The 18,421-nt window shown below is 42.2% G+C and overlaps 1 protein-coding gene across 1 annotated transcript in view; it reads left to right on the top strand.

The window, feature by feature from the left end:
- Positions 1-18,421, top strand: part of COL19A1 (collagen type XIX alpha 1 chain) — a 280,859-nt gene that overhangs the window by 3,474 nt on the left and 258,964 nt on the right. The window contains exons 5-8 of the mRNA XM_044291116.1: positions 1,296-1,331; positions 3,329-3,373; positions 13,811-13,864; positions 15,422-15,463. Coding sequence (XP_044147051.1) covers positions 1,296-1,331; positions 3,329-3,373; positions 13,811-13,864; positions 15,422-15,463 — 177 coding nt within the window. The remainder of the gene's footprint in view (positions 1-1,295; positions 1,332-3,328; positions 3,374-13,810; positions 13,865-15,421; positions 15,464-18,421) is intronic.

Genomic DNA, 18,421 nt, shown 5'->3' on the forward strand with positions numbered 1-18,421 from the left:
GTTTAGTTGCTACCCACTGACTTATTATGTTCATCCCAGTCATAGAATGAGGGATTAATATGGACTATCAAACGTAGATATTAATACATGTTTAAACAGAAACAGAGGAGTTTGTTCTTCCTTTGGCATTTCAGTGGCTCAAAGCACTTGGTTCACAAAGAAACATTTGTGCATAAGTTTTTTTTTCCGTGGTTTAAAATTGAATAAAAAATACTGAACTCTTTTTACCAAACTACATTTAGATATGTTTGGCCACATGTGTTTGTGCCTTAACCTTTAAAGTATAAACTTCTATTAGCCTTATTTAATTTTAGGGAGAAAAAACTGTACTGATTTATTTCTTGATTTAACTTTATTTTAGAAAAATCCTCAGATTCCCTTCATGTTGTCATAGAGCTAAAAGGAATGTGTCACCAGAAAACTATCCATTTTTTAAGGGGGTTTATGGGGTTTATTTATTAAGAACGGCATTTTAGACATCGGTCTTAATGCCCTGGTGGGGAATGCGTCAAATTTATGTAGACCTGGTGTGAGCGGGGAAAAGATGCAGATTGCGGGCGCAAATAACCTTTGCACTGCAATCTGCGACAGATATACGCCAGAAAGTGGTGTATATCTGTTAGTAAACGACCCACTATACTTTCCCATGTCACTATCATATATATAAAACATTCTGAAATCTTACAGTTTTTACTTTGACCTCTGACTCTCATAATAGGCTGGCATTTTTTGTTTTATACAGACTACTTTTCAGTAGTCATCTTATTACCATCATGGGCAGAATTACAATTAAAGGTATCACCTATATATAGATAAAACAGGATGCACCATTCACAATAGATGAAGGTCACAGCTCAGAACCCTTCCATTTCATTGTAGGGTGACTGCTGTTCTAAAAACTCTGCCATGAAATTAATTTATCTAGAGTCTTCAGGTTCCTGTGGTTCATGTGGACACTGTAAAGCATATCTCCAAATGCTGTTACCAGCAGCTCAGATAAGTTGACTGCCCCCATAATCATGTATAGTAAATAGAAAAGAAAATACAAAAACAGTTTGCAAATACATTCCCTTTAAATGGCAACATTCTAGCTCAGCGGTGCAGTGAAATGATGGGTATTATAAAAGCCTACATGCTCACTTGACATTGCGCTGACATTAGGAGGATGTCAGGAGATTTGATCTCCTAGTCAGCGCTCTACTCTCTAATCCACTTGAACAATGTTTGAACATGTGAAGCTCTTACCTTTGAGTACCTATTAGTTCTTTAGTTTGTTCTTGTTGTTTTATTCATAGGGCCCGGTAGGACCCCCAGGAATACAAGGTATACAGGTAAAGACAGACTTTAAATTCAAATTATATGGCATTTTTACCAGCAATATAATTTACATTCAATTTACAGTAGGTACAGATCTGTCCTGCATAACTTATTCAGTTTGGTTAAAGTGTAACTATTGCTTTAGTTTATTTTTAATATTGTGCAGGGACAGAGGTGTTAATCATTTTGTAATATAGTAGTTTATTAGTGAAATATGTTTATGCATAGCATCTTCTTAGCAATGCTCTAACGCTCTCCTTAGCAATGCTCTAATTGCTCCATCTTCATGTGTTCTACTGAGTGCTGAAGATGACAGAGCTAGACTTCTCAGGCTTCCTCTCTATCCCAGCATCTGGCTTCCTATATGTGCCCTATCACTGCTGTGTCCCTGCCTACTGTGATAACCACTGGCAGTTCTGTACATCTGCCTTCCTGCACTTTTGAGCTGTCAGTAAGTGTGCTTAGTTACTGCACATTAAAGGATAACTGTCATATTTTTATTTTATTTGCTAGTTTATTAGAGCTAGGCATGTATACCTGAGTTAGTCTGTCATTGATTTCCAAAAGATCTGTAATTACCTTATAATAACAGCTTTCATTAATGTCTCCTGTCCCTTTCCACTGCTGCCTTAAAAGACCGTTGCTGTGGCTCATCTGTCTCTGGCTAGGGAGTGTGACACAGTGAGAGGTTTTATCTGGGAAAACAGGTATGTTCCTCCCAGCATGTGCTGCTGGGCTGATTTACAGCCAGGTGAGGTCAAATACCGGACCGGATTTTAAGTGCCGATCCGGGTTTTGGCAGCACCTGGCTGTCCCTAAATAGACAGCTGGGCTCAGAAGCCGTGTCTCTGTGTTGGGATCTGGGAGCCTTGGGTCTGGATGAAGGCTTGCTACCTGTTTGGCGAGAAAACAGGTTGGTGCTGCTATCAGCAAGGACTCTTTGAGGCAGAATTGTCGCATGGTATGAATTACCACCAACACCGCAAGGTGACTTTTTGCTTGATTATGACTGCTTGTTTTGTCACTTGCCTAAAGTGTGAATAAAACATTGAACTGTTTAATCCAAAGAACTTGTTGTTGCCTCTATACTGCGTCCGCTAATCTGTCTACCAGAGCGAACCCCCCCAGAAGACAAAGGGGCAGTCCTTCACACTGCATGTCTGCATTAGGCTTCAGAGTGAGGAGGCGTGTCTCTCAGTAATTCAATCTGATTGGATGGCAGTGAGCTGCTGGCTACAGCAAGTTTATATGTGACTTGAGGGAATGCAGTTTTGGCCTCAGAACTGGCAGAGGAGCCATCCTGAGAAGATCCTCATAATGTAGGATTCAAAACAGCAGTAACTAAGGTGAAAACTCAAGGAAAACAGTGGTAAGTGAATAAACTAAAGATTGCTTTATGCATAATGCTGCTGCAGCAGTAACATATGCTAAAATAGATTTTTTTAAATGAAAATATGACAGTTATCCTTTAGCTGTCAGTGCTAAGCACTAGCAGTCCCATTCTCTGCTCTTTTAGAAGCACTCAGTAGAGCATAGGCTGGAAGTCTGCCTTTGTATGTTTCAGATAGTTGTCTTCAGTACTCAGTAGAACGGGTCTCATTTACTAAAGATCCTTATTACATCCTGTTTTCTAATGAAATAATACATATTTCCCTAGTGTGTTACAAAAGAGTTTATTATCATTGTCCCTACACAATATTAGATATAAAACATCAATGACAATTGCATTTTAAGGACTCCTAATTTCTTATATAGCAAATTCAACAGAATTTCATAAAATGCTTCCAAGGTTATTGACAGACTGTCATTAACATAATAACCATACACAGACAGATTTAGAATAAACATCTTGTGACACAATATTGGACTCTGTCTTTTGTTTTTTAAAGTTGGTCATATCACACCACATATCTTGAAATGCCTTTCTTCCATGAAGAAAGATAAGGAAGGACACATCTGTAAATGCACTATGTGTAGGCTGGAAAGTGTAACATGTGCTTTGTGTTTTTAGGGTCCGCAGGGTCTTCCAGGATTACCAGGCCCTCCTGGAGCACAAGTGAGTGTTAGGCAAATTGCTTTTATGAAAAGTACACTTTGACTCCATCTGAAGGTCCCATCACTTAAGGCATCTGATATATTAAAGCAACATTGTAGAGAAATAAAATCATTGAAAAATATTGGTAGGCAATTGTATTTAAGTCTTTCATGACCCTGAAATTTTCCAACTTTGCATTTTAGTTTTTCACTCCCTGCCTTCCTAAAGCTATAACTTTATTATTTTTCCATTCACACAGCTGTATGAGGGCTTGTTTTTGGAAGGATAAGTTGTCTTTACTCTTTACTTTTGTCTATACTTTTAAATGGCACCATTTACTATTGCATACAAAAAAATTCCAAATAGGGTGGAATTAGAAAGAAAAAATGTTATGTTCATTCTCTAATTCAGAAACGATTATGAAGATACCCCATTCATGTATGTTTGTGTTTTAGTAAATACATCTTTAACATATTCTGACCCCTATTTTTTATAGTTATGTTTAAGGAAGCTGTGTGAGGATTTTTCACGGGCCGATCAGTAGTTTTTGATGATGCCATTTTAGAGTGTGTTTTGGAGTGACTTTCTGATCACTTTTTATTAAATTTTTTGGGAAGGTGAAGTGACAAAAAATTGCAAATCAGATTTTTTTTTTCAGATCAGATATTTTTCTATTTTAGTAGTATGGCATTTACGGAAGCCCACGATGTTTAGTTTTTTATTACTTAGAGTATGTATTTATTTTTTATTCTATGGAATGGGGGATGACTTGGAATTTAAATTTAAATATTTTTTTTTATTTTTTTTTGCTTTTTTCAAACTAGGTGACTATAACATGCAATTATTGCAATACAGAATACTGAATTCAGTACATTCCAATGCAATGCTGCCACCTACAGACCTGCATTTTAATATACTAGTAGTGTTTATCGAGCACCAAAGTGCTTGTGTGCTCGAGTAGAACACTTTGCGATGCCCGGGTGTTCTACCGAGCACCCAAGCACAATGGAAGTCAATGGGATAACCCAAGGCACTCCTGCTCTGAAGAGGGGAGGGTGTCAGGACTCTAGTTCGGCTTAGGCTACTTTCACACTAGCGTTCGTCGGTCCGCTCGTGAGCTCCGTTTGAAGGGGCTCACGTGCGGACCCGAACGCAGCCGTCCAGCCCTGATGCAGTCTGAATGGAGCGGATCCGCTCAGACTGCATCAGTCTGGCGGCGTTCAGCCTCCGCTCCGCTCGCCTCCGCACGGACAGGCGGACAGCTGAACGCTGCTTGCAGTGTTCGGGTGTCCGCCTGGCCGTGCGGAGGCGTGCGGATCCGTCCAGACTTACAATGTAAGTCAATGGGGACGGATCCGTTTGAAGATGCCACAATATGGCTCAATCTTCAGGCGGATCCGTCCCCCATTGACTTTACATTGAAAGTCTGGACGGATCCGTACGAGGCTATTTTCACACTTAGCTGTTATATGCTAAAATAATGCAGACGGATCCGTTCTGAACGGAGCCTCCGTCTGCATTATTATGATCGGATCCGTTCAGAACGGATCCGATCAAACGCTAGTGTGAAAGTAGCCTTAGGAGTCCCTGCTCTCAATCCATATATAGCTATATCCATATATGGAGTCAGTGCTTGGGGACACCCCAGTGTATGTATAAGCCAGTCATTAAAAAAAAATAAAAAATAAAAAAATTTCTACTGTATAAGTCTAAGTAGAAGTACAGTACAGTAGAAGTCTCAATTATATATATGTATATATATATATATATATATATATATATATATTTTTTTTTTTTTTTATGAAACTGGCTATGCAGCTATTATAGCTGAGTGGTTAAGTGTCTTGCCTCTAATGTAAATGGTCATGAGTTTGAATCCCGGCAGAATTTTTTTTTTCTTAAATACAGGCTAAATTAAATAAGATTTAAATACTCTGGAGTGTCCCCAAGCACTGACTGATATGGATATAGCTATATATGGAGTCAGACTCCTAAGCCGCGGACTCACACTGATGGATTCCCTTCTGATTCTACTGATCTTCTGCATAGAAATAGAGGCAAAATTAGATTGAAATACACTGACTCGAGCATCGCACTCAAGCACACGCGGTGTTCGGTCGAACTCTGTGATGTGCCGAGCATAGCGATGCTCAAGCAGAACTGGTGTTCGGCCGAGCATGCTCGCTCAACACTAAATACTAGTAACCAGCCTGTAAGCTTAGTAAAGGCTTTCTTAGCCAGGGGAAGCGACCCAGGCCAGGAAGCGTGTGGCTCCCAGTTTTAGCGCTCCCAGATGCCCATCTGAGGGGTTAAATGTTCACGATCTGCATAATTTTGCAAAAATTCACCAGAAACCCAGCAGTTATGGCTCTTCCTGTGCTTGTGATAGGGTGTCATCTTTAAAGGCTGGACTTGCATACACAGCGGAGGTCCAGATAGGGTTAATGGCCACTTTCACTTCCATAAAGCTCAGAGATGCATTTAATAAATGTCATATTTAGTGCTGATGTTCATCTATTAAACAGATAATCACCACAAAATGCTTATAGACTAAATTGATAACACTTAGAAGCTTTATGAGAATTAGTTGATAAACCTATTTTCATTACCATTGTAGTTTAAAATGTGCACGCATGCGCACAAATGCAGGCAAGATCCAATTTAATCTCTTCTGTGACCTTTGATTGTGAGAAAGATATGGACCTTGAAGAGAGAAATTACTGTACGTGACCACATAAAGAATATCTATGTATCCATACAGAGGTTGCCTTGTTTATTAAAACAGTACCAAGTCTCTAGTGATATAGTGAAACTGTATTGCCTATTCTCAAAAATGAATATTAAAACTTAATATTAAAAATAGAGGTCCACCAGTAATTAGTCTGATAACATCTGTAATTGAGGAAAAAAGCATAGATGACACATTGGACACATTAAGCAGGAGCATCACTCGATGGTAGATGTTTAGGGCCCCTTTCACACGGGCGAGTTTTCCGTGCGGGTGCGATCCGTGCGGCGAACTTATGGCACCCGCACTAAATCCTGACCCATTCATTTCTATGGGGCTGTGCACATGAGCGATGTTTTTAACGCATCACTTGTGCGTTCAGTTGAAATCGCAGCATGCTCTATATTTTCCGATTTTGACGTGACGCAGGCCCCATAGAAGTGAATGGGGTGTGTGAAAATCGGATGGCATCCGCAAGCAAGTACGGATGCCGTGCGATTTGCACGCATGGTTGCTAGGAGACCATCAGGATGGAGACCCGATCATTATTATTTTCCCTTATAACATGGTTATAAGGGAAAATAATAGCATTCTGAATACAGAATGCATAGTAAACCAGCGCTAGAGGGGTTAAAAAAATAAATAAATAAAATTAACTCACCTTAGTCCACTTGCTCGCGAAGCTGGCATCTCCTTGTGTCTCCGCTGCTGATGAACAGGACCTGGGGTGAGCTACTCCATTAAATAGAGCTTAAGGACCTTCGATGACGTCACTCCGGTCATCACATGATCTTTTACCATGGTGAATCACCATGGTAAAAGATCATGTGACGTACCATGTGATGACCGGAGTGACGTCATCGAAGGTCCTTAACCTGTATTTAATGGAGCAGCTCACCCCAGGTCCTGTTCATCAGCAGCGGAGACACAAGGAGATGCCAGCTTCGCGAGCAAGTGGACTAAGGTGAGTTAAATTATTTTTTATTTTTTTTTAACCCCTCTAGCGCTGGTTTACTATGCATTCTGTATTCAGAATGCTATTATTTTCCCTTATAATCATGTTATAAGGGAAAATAATACAATCTTCAAAACATCAATCCCAAGCCCGAACTTCTATGAAGAAGTTCGGGTTTGGGTACCAAACATGCGCGATTTTTCTCACGCGAGTGCAACGCATGACAATGTTTTGCACTTGCGCAGAAAAAATTGCGCATTTTCCCGCAACGCACCCGGCTCTTATCCGGGCAAAAAAACTCACGCCCGTGTGAAAGAGGCCTAAGAGTTGCTATATATTGTTAAAGAGATGCCATTTAATATACTACAATCAACCAAACAAGATGTATATACTAGCTTCAATATTCAATTATAAAATGTTTTGACATGTTTATATTGGAGAAGAGAGAGGGACTCTTGAAATCAGGAAATTCATGATTATATGCATTTTCTGTTAAGAAACAGAGCTAAGGAATAATGTTGATCGAGCACCGTTGTGCTCGGGGGCTCGGGCCAAACACATCAGGATTTTCGGGTGCTCGACTGAGCATCCGAGTATAATGGAAGTCAATGGGAAAACCTGAGCATTAAACCAGGTACCCCCTGCTCTGAAGAGGGGAGGGTGCCTGGTTCATAGGAAAATGTCAGAAATTAATTGAAACACCACCAAGAACAGAATGGGGAGGATGTCTGGATGCATCTTGAACTCGCAGGTCGCTGCTGTGAACAATGTTGTCCGGATAGTATGCCACTTTTACAGACTGACAATAATACGCATAAAGCCGAAGAAAAAAAAATTATTTTAGAGGAAAAATTTATAGGAAACATTCTTTCCTGTATATTTACTTGTATATAAAGTGCAAGTGCTGCCAAAAATTACAATGAAGAGGCACTCTGATACAACCTGTATATCACATAATGGAGGGCCTCATTCACATTGTGTTACAATTATTCAGGTAGTGGTACACTAATAAAGCCTATGCGCTAAGGGAAAGGGCTGCCAAAAATTACAAGGAATCAGCACTCCAATACACCCTTTATTACACATAAAGGAGGGCATCATACACACCCTTGAAAAATTATGATTGATGGCCTGCTGGTGACCCTCAAAAACATTCAGATCAAGGGCCTCCTGATCTGACCATCTAAAACATTATAGGTGAGGGCCTGCTGCCACTTTAGTGACTCTAGTTAACTTGGGGACGATCGCACGTACCCGTGACAACGACGATCCATTCGGATGTCTGGCCTATCAACTGTTATTGTCAGAGCAAACCATTGTAACTACGGGTATCGGGGAATAAGTGTTTGATTCCGGAGAGGGAGCCTGAGAAACGGGTATGGCTACCACATCCAAGCAAGGCAGCATGCGCACAAATTACCTATTAGGTATAATTAGATGAAGGCCTGCAGGTGAGCTGACCCAGTAAAAGATTTTAGGCGCCTGTCTGCAGGTGAGCTGACCCAGTAAAAGATTTTAGGTGCGGGCCTGCTGGTGAGCTTACACTCTAAAAGATTTGAGGTGCGAGCCTGCTGGTGAACTGACCCTGTAAAAGATTTGAGGTGCGGGCCTGCTGGTGAATTGACCCTGTAAAAGATTTGAGGTGCGGTCCTGCTGGTGAGCTGACCCTTTAAATGAATTTAGGTGTGGGCCTGTTGGTGAGCTGACCCAGTAATAGATTGTAGATGAAGGCATGCTGGTGAGCTGACCCTCTAAAAAATTTAATACGAGGGCCTTTAGGTGAGCTGACCCTGTAAAAGATTTGAGTTGTGAATCTGCTGGTCAGCTGACTCTGTAAAAGATTTAAGGTCTAGGCCTGCTGGTGAGATGACCAAGTAAAAGATTGTAGGTGAAGGTCTGCTGGTGAGCTGACCCTCTAAAAAGGCAGCCTAACATGAAGGCATGTGGAAAATGCAGCCTAACATGAAGTCAGCTATTTGTGCCAGAGTACCAACAGGCAAGACTTCGCTGTCGCCATCAGGAGGATGACTCTCAATCTCCTCATCCTATTCCTCCTCTTCTGCCCACGCTGAACAGATGGAATTAAACTTCCATGCGTACTATCCTCTGTAGCGTAGGCAACCGTCTCCTGCTCTTCCTCCTCCTCTTCATCGTCCAATTCGCGCTGAGAAGACGAACTGAGGGTGGTCTGGCTATCACCCATTGTAATGTCTTCCCCCATTTCAACCTCTTCCACATGCAAAGCGTTGTCCTTAATTGTGAGCAGCGAGCGTTTGTGTCGACACAGAAGTGGGATGGTTACGCTGATAATAGAGTTATCGCTGCTCACCATCTGTGTTGATTCCTCAAAGTTTCTTAAAACCTCAAAAAGGTCAGACATCCTTGCCCACTCCTTGCTTATGAATAGTGGAAGCTGACTGCCCATGTTGAAGCTGGTATTCCACTACTGCCCTTTGATGCTCACAAAGTCTGTCCAACATGCGGAACGTCGAGTTCCAGCGCGTGCTCACGTTGCACAACAGCCGGTGAGCTGGCAATTTCAAGCGCTGCTGCAGCGTTGACAGAACGGCTGAAGCTGTTCGTGACTTGTGGAAATGTGCACACACGCAGCACACCTTCACCAGTAGCTCAGGCAAATTAGAGTAGGTTTTGAGAAACCACTGACCCACAAGGTTGAAGACGTGGGCAAGGTATGAGATGTGTCTAAGCTTGCCAAGTTACTGCTATTATCAGACACAACCATGCCTGGTTCTAGGTTGAGTGGTTAGAGCCACAGCTCAATCTGGCCTCTTATCCCCTGCCACAGCTCTGTGGCGGTGTGCTATTTGTCCCCTAAGCATATCAGCTTCAGAACGGCCTGTTGCCGCTTCCCCACTGCAGTGCTACACTGCTTCCAGCTACCGACTGATGACTGACTGGTGCTGCACGTGGATAATTGGGAGGTGGAAGTAGAGGATGAGGCAGAGGAGGAGAAGTGGGGCTTGGAGCCACTAAAGTGGGTTCTGGCGGAAACCCTGATCAATGTAGGGCCCACAATCATTGGCGTCAGTAGCACCTGTGCCATCCCAGGGTATGACTCACACCCAGGCCCCACAACATTCACCCAGGGTGCCGTCAGGAAACTGTAGCATCCCTGGCCGAATGCACTTGTCCATGTGTCTGTGGTTAAGTGGACCTTCCCAGTAACTGTGTTGGTCAGGGCACGTGTGATGTTACGGGACACCTTGAAAAATAGTGGCGGTTGGGGACTGCGTAACGTGGGACGGCCGCCGACATCAGACTGCGGAAGGCCTTAGTGTCCACTAGCCTAAATGGCAACATTTCCAGGGCCAGTAATTTGGAAAGCGACGCATTTAGTGCTATGGCCTGTGGGTGGGAGGCTGGGTATTTTGGCTTTCGTTCAAAGGCCTGGAGTACGAACATTTGGATGCTGTGCTGGGACATGGAAGTGGATGTGGTCACTGATCGTGCTTGTGAAGGGCTAGGTGCAGGGCGGGAGGCATCCGGGCCTGCGCCCTCAACAGGGGATTGGCCAGCACGTAACATAGGGGAAGAGGAGGCAGTGGTGTGACCCGTAAACACAGATTGTCCCATTTATTACTGTGCTTGGATGCCATGTGGAGGATCATGCTGGTGGTGGTGAGGTTGCTAGTGTTCACGCCCGGCTCATTTTCGTATGGCACAGGTTGAAAACTACTAATCTTTTGTTGTCCATACTTTTGTCAAACAAGCGCCAGACTGTGGAACATCTACAACTTGGCAAGGGAGATTTCCGTAAGGGGGTGCTCCGTGGAACAGTTGTGGGCCTGTTTGGTGTGGACCGCCTTCTCCCTTTTGCCACCCCACTGCCGTTTCCGGCCTGTTACGGTGCTGCAGATCCCTCCCCCTCTGTACTTCTCTCCTTTCTCGGCTTGCCACAATCCCAGGTTGGGTCAGTGACCTCATCGTCCACTTCCTCAGATTTGTTGACCTAACCACAACCTCAGTGATTGCCATCTGTGTCTCATCCTCTTCATCAACCTCTTTAGACAGTAATTGCGGTTGAGTCATTGGCAACTGTGTCTCATCATCATCCACCTCATTAAACACTAATTGCCATTCACCACTGTCATGTTCTTGCGACTGTGGATGCTCAAGAGTTTGGGAATCAGGGCAAAAGATCTCATTTCCCTCTTTAAGCGTGCTTGGCGAGAGGGCCAAATCAAGTAATGGCTGAAAAGAGCTCCTCTGAATATTCGAGTGTGGGATCACTTGTTTAGCCACACTGTAAATCGTAGGAGGAGGGAGGATCAGGATGAGGATTCTGTGGACCAGACTCCTGGCGACTGAGACTGGACTTGGTGGAATACAGGGTGGTGCTTAACCGACTGGAAGCATTATCTGCTGCAATCCAACCGACAACCTGCTCACACTGTGCTGACTTCAAGAGTGGTGTCCTGCGCCGCCCTACAAACTGGGACATGAAGCTAGGTATCTTGCATGATTGTTTTTCTTGTGCTTTGGCAGTAGGCACAGTTTCTCTGCACCCAGGGCCACGGCCTCTGCGTGGACCATCAGCATCACGGCCACTTCCCCGTCCCCTACTGCTCGCTTTCTTCCTTTTAAATGTGATATATTATTGAAAGTATGTCACACATACAGTAGCAGAGGATTTGGAAGTGTATGTGCAAAAAAATTTACAACAGTATTTGTGATGAAGAAACGTTATACAGACAGGTACCACAGGTAATGTCACAGTTCGCAGTGTCTACAGAAAAAGTGTAGTATCTAGTCACTGGTATTTTAGGGATGCACACACTTTAAACAGGAGATGTAGCACAGATAATTTAACAGTCCGCAGTGGACACCGTCTACAGAAAAACTGCACTGGATGTCACTTATATTTTAGGGATGCACACACAGGAGATGTGGCGCAGATCATTTAACTGTCCACAGTGGCCTATTACACAGTATTTAGCGCAGGTATTGCTGCTGTCACACACAATAGTCCTTGAAAAGACTTTTGGGTCTCTGAAATGTTTTTGGTATAAAAATATTCCTATTACATTCCCTACACTGTCTGTCCCTTCCTATGCACAGCTCTCCCTATTACTGAGCAATTTAGCGCAGGTTGCGCTTCAAAAATATATTGCTGCTGTCACACATAATAGTCCTTACAAGGACTTTTGGGTCTCTGAAACGCTTTTGTACACTTATAATATTCAATTACACTCCCTACACTCTCGCTCTCCCTGGCTTAGAATGAGCCGAACATGCGTCATCGGGTGCTATATAGCACCCGATCACGTTTCCGGCCAGCCAATCACTGTAATGCAAGTAACTGGCATTACAGTGAGGGCAGTACTTGCCTGCACGTTTATTGGCTGCTTAGCAGTCGAGAAACATGTGGGGAGGAGACTCGGCCGAGTACCGCCATGTGCCGAGCATAACTGATGCTCGAGCCGAACTGGTATTCGGCTGAGCATACTCGCTCAACACTACTAATGAACTGTTACCAGACACATCGTTACCATTGTCTCTTTAATGGGGCCGAGCTGCAATACTTGACGCCAGGGGCGTTGTTAGGTCAAAACATTTGGGGCTGGAGCCCCGGATGTTTTGTCCAGTGCCCCTAATGCAGGGACAGCGGATGACTGCTACGTAGTAACCAGTCTGTTCATCAGTGTGGTGCTAATGAACACCCAGCATTGTGGCCAAGTCAGCAGCTCACTCCCAAAACGTACTTTTATGGGTTCGTACAATAACCCTTCAAGCTAAACCTGCAATCAACTGTTACCGAAATCCACCTCTTGATAGTGTGAGTAATTATGCAAATACTGCGCTGCTCACTTACTTCCATGGCGCCGCCTCCTAGCTAATTTATTCACTTCACTTGCCTCTGTGTAATCTCGCACAGGTGCACTGGCAGAGACATCATCGAGCGAAGTGCGCATGCGCCATCTTCCAGCGCACCTCGTTCGATGATGCCTCTGCCAGTGCGCCTGTGCAAGATAAGAGGGGATCTGTAGATTACATTTATGGGGATCTGTGGTGGATGACACTTAGGGGGAACTGTGGATGACATTTATGGGGATCTGTGGTGGATGACACTTATGGGGGATCGTTGGATGACACTTATGGGGGATCTGGATGACACTGATGGGGATCTGTGGATGACACTTATGGGGGATCTGTAAATGGCACTGTTATGGATGATCTGTGGATTTGCCCAGACGGCTAGGCCCTTCACTAGTTATTAACCCCATTCAGCAGTCCCCCATTCACTGAAGGTGGGACTGCTGAAAGGGGTTAATAACTACTGTGAAGGCCCCCCCGGTGGTGATGAGGGTGTGGCTTAATGGGATGGGGGCGTGGTTTTACGTGGGCTCGTGCCCCGGATCTCTTAAGACTCTAGCAATGCCCCTGCTAGACGCAGCTCATGAATAAATGTTGTTCTGTCTCTGATGTAAGCGGAAGAAGCCTCTGTGCTACAGTGATCGACATGGCCCCTTCATTGTCATAATCACTGCCTGGACATAACTCTTTTTAAGCCAGAATACTGTTAAGAATAGTGTAACTATCTTCATAATTGTAAAGGTTTACCAAATGCAAAGCTTACATACTTGTCCATTTCCTCTAATAAAACCTATTTTGTAAATCATGTTACTAGGCTTGGCCTTATTGATGATGTAATGCATTAGTCAATAGCGTGAGTTGTGTCATAAGATTGATGTATTACTAAGGCAAACATGAAGAATATTGCTCATGATTTGTTTGTTTTTATTATTATATATAGGGTGTCGCGGGCAGAGATGGCAGACCAGGACTCCCAGGTCCTCCAGGTGACCCAGTATGTGAAAAATGTACATTGTTGCAATAATCAGTATTCCCATTGTTAAAATTTGCATCAACATCCTTTAAAATAATCATTTACGAAGGCAGCTGTACTTGTGTAATATATTTCTTTTGCCTTAATTGCTACTATCTTCAGTTCTGGGCTGTGGTCACATGACCATGTCAATGTAGCTCTTCATTTCATGTGATGTTATGTTCATGAACATGTCAAGGCAGGAACAGGGGCAGTGACAGAGGAGTGTCTATGTAACTAGCTGGGTGACATGAGCTATAAACTAGCTGGGCATTGTTAGGGGCACTGCTGGAGCTGTGGCTGATAAAGGAGAAGTGCATCATGGGTTTGGTTGGAGCAACAGGATACAGCATACAAGTGAAGTATTTGCATGATATAAACACGTCAGAAGAGTGCAAATTGAAAAAAGGCATAGGTAAGATGTACATGAGTTAAGATACTACATGAGCATGTCTGTTAAAAACCATAGTAATCCCAGTAAACCTCTTTAAGGTGCCCATATGCCTTCAATAGAAATGTTAGACACGGCTTTTCCGTACACATTTAATTTCATTTTTTGAAGGATCATTACATTTTTTGAAGGATCATGAAATTTTTACTTTGTGTATGGGGGCCTTTAGTGAGTTGCTCACTAGCACTTATGTTGTGTTTAAAATTTGGAAACTTTCTTTATAGTGGAAAATGTTGATAGATATAAGGATTTCAGAAGGCTTTTAGAAAGTGCTTCATATCTACTAAGAGTAGTTTTCTTTTGAAGTTGTCTGCTTTCTTTGAAATTGAATTCAGCCAGTTATGATTTTCAACTTTACTTTGATTGCATTTCTGACTCAAATCACTGAGTTTGTAATAATTCCAACCAAATGGCTATCAATACTAAACAGTTTGAATCATCACAGAAGTGCTTTATTATTTGAGGGGCAGACGGCAATAAAACAATCCTTTCCTGGGAATGAATGCTTAAAGGGAACCTGTCACATTGAACATGCTAACTAATGGCAGCAGGGTGTAGAGCAGAAGGGGCAGGGCAGACAGGTGTATAGTTTTGGGGAAGGATTCAGTGCAATGTCTCATTTATTCATTAAATCTCTGCTAATCCCAAGTGTAGGAGGCAGTGGGTGGACCTCTTCAGTGATTGACAGCTATCTATGTATGCACATTTATACAGGAATGGCTGTCAATCACTGAGTAGAATCGCCCCCAGTGTCAGAATGAGCAGATAATAAAATGAATAAATGACAAGTTCTAGTAAATCTTTTCCCACAATATTATGTCACCTGCTCTGCTCCTCCTGCTCTATATCATTCTGGCCACACACAAGATTGCATTTTCAATGTGATTTTCAAATACTATATTATTCATACTCAGTATTAGGAAACCATCTTGTAGAGAGAAAATGATTTTCTGTTGTTTTATTTGCTGAATTTGTCTACATAATTTCCATTACAAATTTCCAAACTGAGTGCCTTTTAATTTGGACACAATTAATAATAATATAAAAAAAATTGTGTATACAAATTATTATTGTCATTGTTTTTTTAGATTGCCCTTCCTCTTCTCGGTGATATGGGAGCTATTCTCAAGGTATAGTATATATATTATATACATTAACTGGATCAACTTGCAGGATAACAGGCTGAACTAGATGGACAGATGTCTTTTTTCAGACTTATGAACTATGTTACTATTATCCTATAAATATAATCGATCCAAGGTTACAAGATTAGTGACTACTAAGGGAAAAACATATCCGTAATTCTACTGCGCGGCAAACCCCAGCACACAACAGAGGTATAGTTTGATCTTTGCCATGAGGCCTCTTTCTTCTGTGTACTCAACTGAAACAAAATCACAGCATTTGAAAAAACTTCCAAGAAAGTGTCCTTCTGTTACAAAAGCTAGATTATATCTACAGTTTAACTTAACGTTTGTCCTCCAAACAGGCAAGTACATGATAGACTCTTTTCCCAGGCTATTAGTTGTAGTTCCGCTTCTTACAGCTATGTCAGCAATTCAACATTTCCAGGCAGCAGAAAGTGAGCACAAATTTAGCAAGTAAACTGCAGCCAATGAGGAACTATTTCACTTCACTTAACTTCATACTGGACAATTTAGCAATATATACAGTGTGCGTTTAGCAATGAATAAAGGCCAGTTCAGCTATTACTGTATCGATCTATTAAGGTTAATACTGGCAGCAAACCTCTTCAGTTTATTTTTTCTGAAAACGATAATTGCTAGACAAGCAGATCCATGAGCAACTTAAGTGCAATACAGCAGTCTTCTGTTTACCAAGTGTATGTCAGATAGGAAAATGCATTGAGTGAAGTTATTCACAATGATATTTTAATTAGCATTCCAGACAGTCAGATTTAGGAATTACATGTATACACTGTGCAGATTCTAGAATTAAAAGGTCCTGGTTTAATCTTTATATTACTATTGAACAAATGTTTTAGCAGGCTAAATTCTGCAATAACTTTAACAGCTAGCAATAGAAAAAGGCTGTATAAATGACAACACTTTTTATATTTCACATTTTCACCTATCACTTGCTTTGCGCATTACCACATTTCACAAGAAATGACTTCTATATAACTTACTTTTAGTAGCTTACTATTATGTATTTATGAAGCATCAGCGTTTTCATGCCTTGATCACAAGACAATGTGTGGGTTAAAGCTGTGTGTTCATAGAAGGACAAGGAGACAAATTGCTCGGGGCAGCTAAATAAGTCAAATATGTGAAGTCATTTATATTAAAGGGGTTGTCTCACTTCAGCAAATGGCATTTATCATGTAGAGAAAGTTAATATACAAGGCACTTACTAATGTATTGTGATTGTCCATATTGCCTTCTTTGCTGGCTGGATGCACTTTTCCATCACATTATACACTTCTTGTTTCCATGGTTACGACTAGGGGTGGGGGCGAATTGCATTTCAGATCCAGTTGGTACCAAAGCCAACTACGGATTGCTGTTTTAAAATGTTTTTAAAGTTGTACAATCGAAGGCCAAAGTTATTCACCTAAGTCTCTTGGATCCGAAGGGTGATTCTCTCACCCTGCAATCCAGCAGTGGTGGCCGTGCTTGCATACTATAGGAATAGACGCCTCCCCCACTGTTGCCCAGGGCCGCAAATAGGCTGGCTATTAACTTTGTCTACATGCTAAGTACCATTTGCTGAAGGCAGAAAATCCCTTTAATTTACATACCTATAATTTTTTTTTTTTACTTTTTACCTAAGAACCAGTAGGCTTATGCTGCTTCTTGATTTGACTTCCTTATATAGCACCAACATATTCCGCAGACCTATACAAAGACATAATAATCACTCACTGTCCCCAGCGGGGCTCAAATCCAAATTATCTATCAGTAGGTATTTCTAGTAGGGGAGAAAGCCCACACAAACATGGGGAATTTCACAAAAATTTATTTGTTAAACAAAACTAAAGTTTTGGCAATTCATTCCATATAGCACTTAACACTATTATACTGTGAACATTGGTGGGGAAAGCCACAGGAATGAAGAAGATTCAGTAACAGGTGACCCTGGGAATGCTTACCCTGATTGGTTCAGGGACAGATAAAAAGCCTGATAAGCCAATTAGACAGTATTCAGTTGGAATCTCACAGCATCATACAAACAATAATGGACCTAGCAAAAAGAGCTACCTAACCCACACAGACAATGTCAGGAGCCCAAAAGAATAAAGAAACATCCAGCAAAAATAATAAGCTAATACACAGCAATATTAAATGTCCGTAGACATTATGAAAGATGGTCAGTTCACTCAGTAAACGAATACTTCTATGAGTATATCGCCACTGAGCTGGTTCCATCAGGAGGCAGTAACATAATGAACATTGGGGTTATATATAGTGCTGACCATAATGAAGCTCATCTGAGGCAGATCAAAGACTTGCACCTGGCATTATGGGGTCATTCACATCGCCGCTGTGCATACTTGCCACACCAGGCCGGCATGCCAAATGACCACCATCACGTGATCACGCAAATGACTTGCACGGCACCACCAGCACGGCAACGGGGAAAGCATCAGCACAGCAAGATGGGAGACCACAGTGCATGCCGAGCAGTAGGAGGAGAAACTGATGAAGGTGAAGCTAATAATGACGTCACTGACCATGATGATCATCTCAGTGGGACCAGAAAGTGCTGGGTTCATGGGAATGTTGGCATGAATGAACGGCATGTTGTCGTAATGATAGGCATATATCCTTCCCATCAAGCAATCTGATTATTACTGAATAGCCATGCTTTTAAACCCTCCTATTAAAGCAAAATGAGGGGATGTATTCATGTTGCTGAAAGAGAGGCCATGTTTCTTTATCACCAGGATGCACTGTGTATGCAGCTTTCCACAACTTTTAACAAGCAAATTCCTGCCATCTGTGTGTCTGACAAGGAGGCAATTCTCCACCCCCCACCAAGTTACTGATCTCCCACTGTCTCTGCTACCACAAGCAGCAAAAGCTGCAGCAGCTAATTCAGTATCATCAACATGGTAGTGTTCTTTT

This window comes from Bufo gargarizans, chromosome 4 (assembly GCF_014858855.1).
Source record: "Bufo gargarizans isolate SCDJY-AF-19 chromosome 4, ASM1485885v1, whole genome shotgun sequence".
NCBI lineage: Eukaryota > Metazoa > Chordata > Amphibia > Anura > Bufonidae > Bufo > Bufo gargarizans.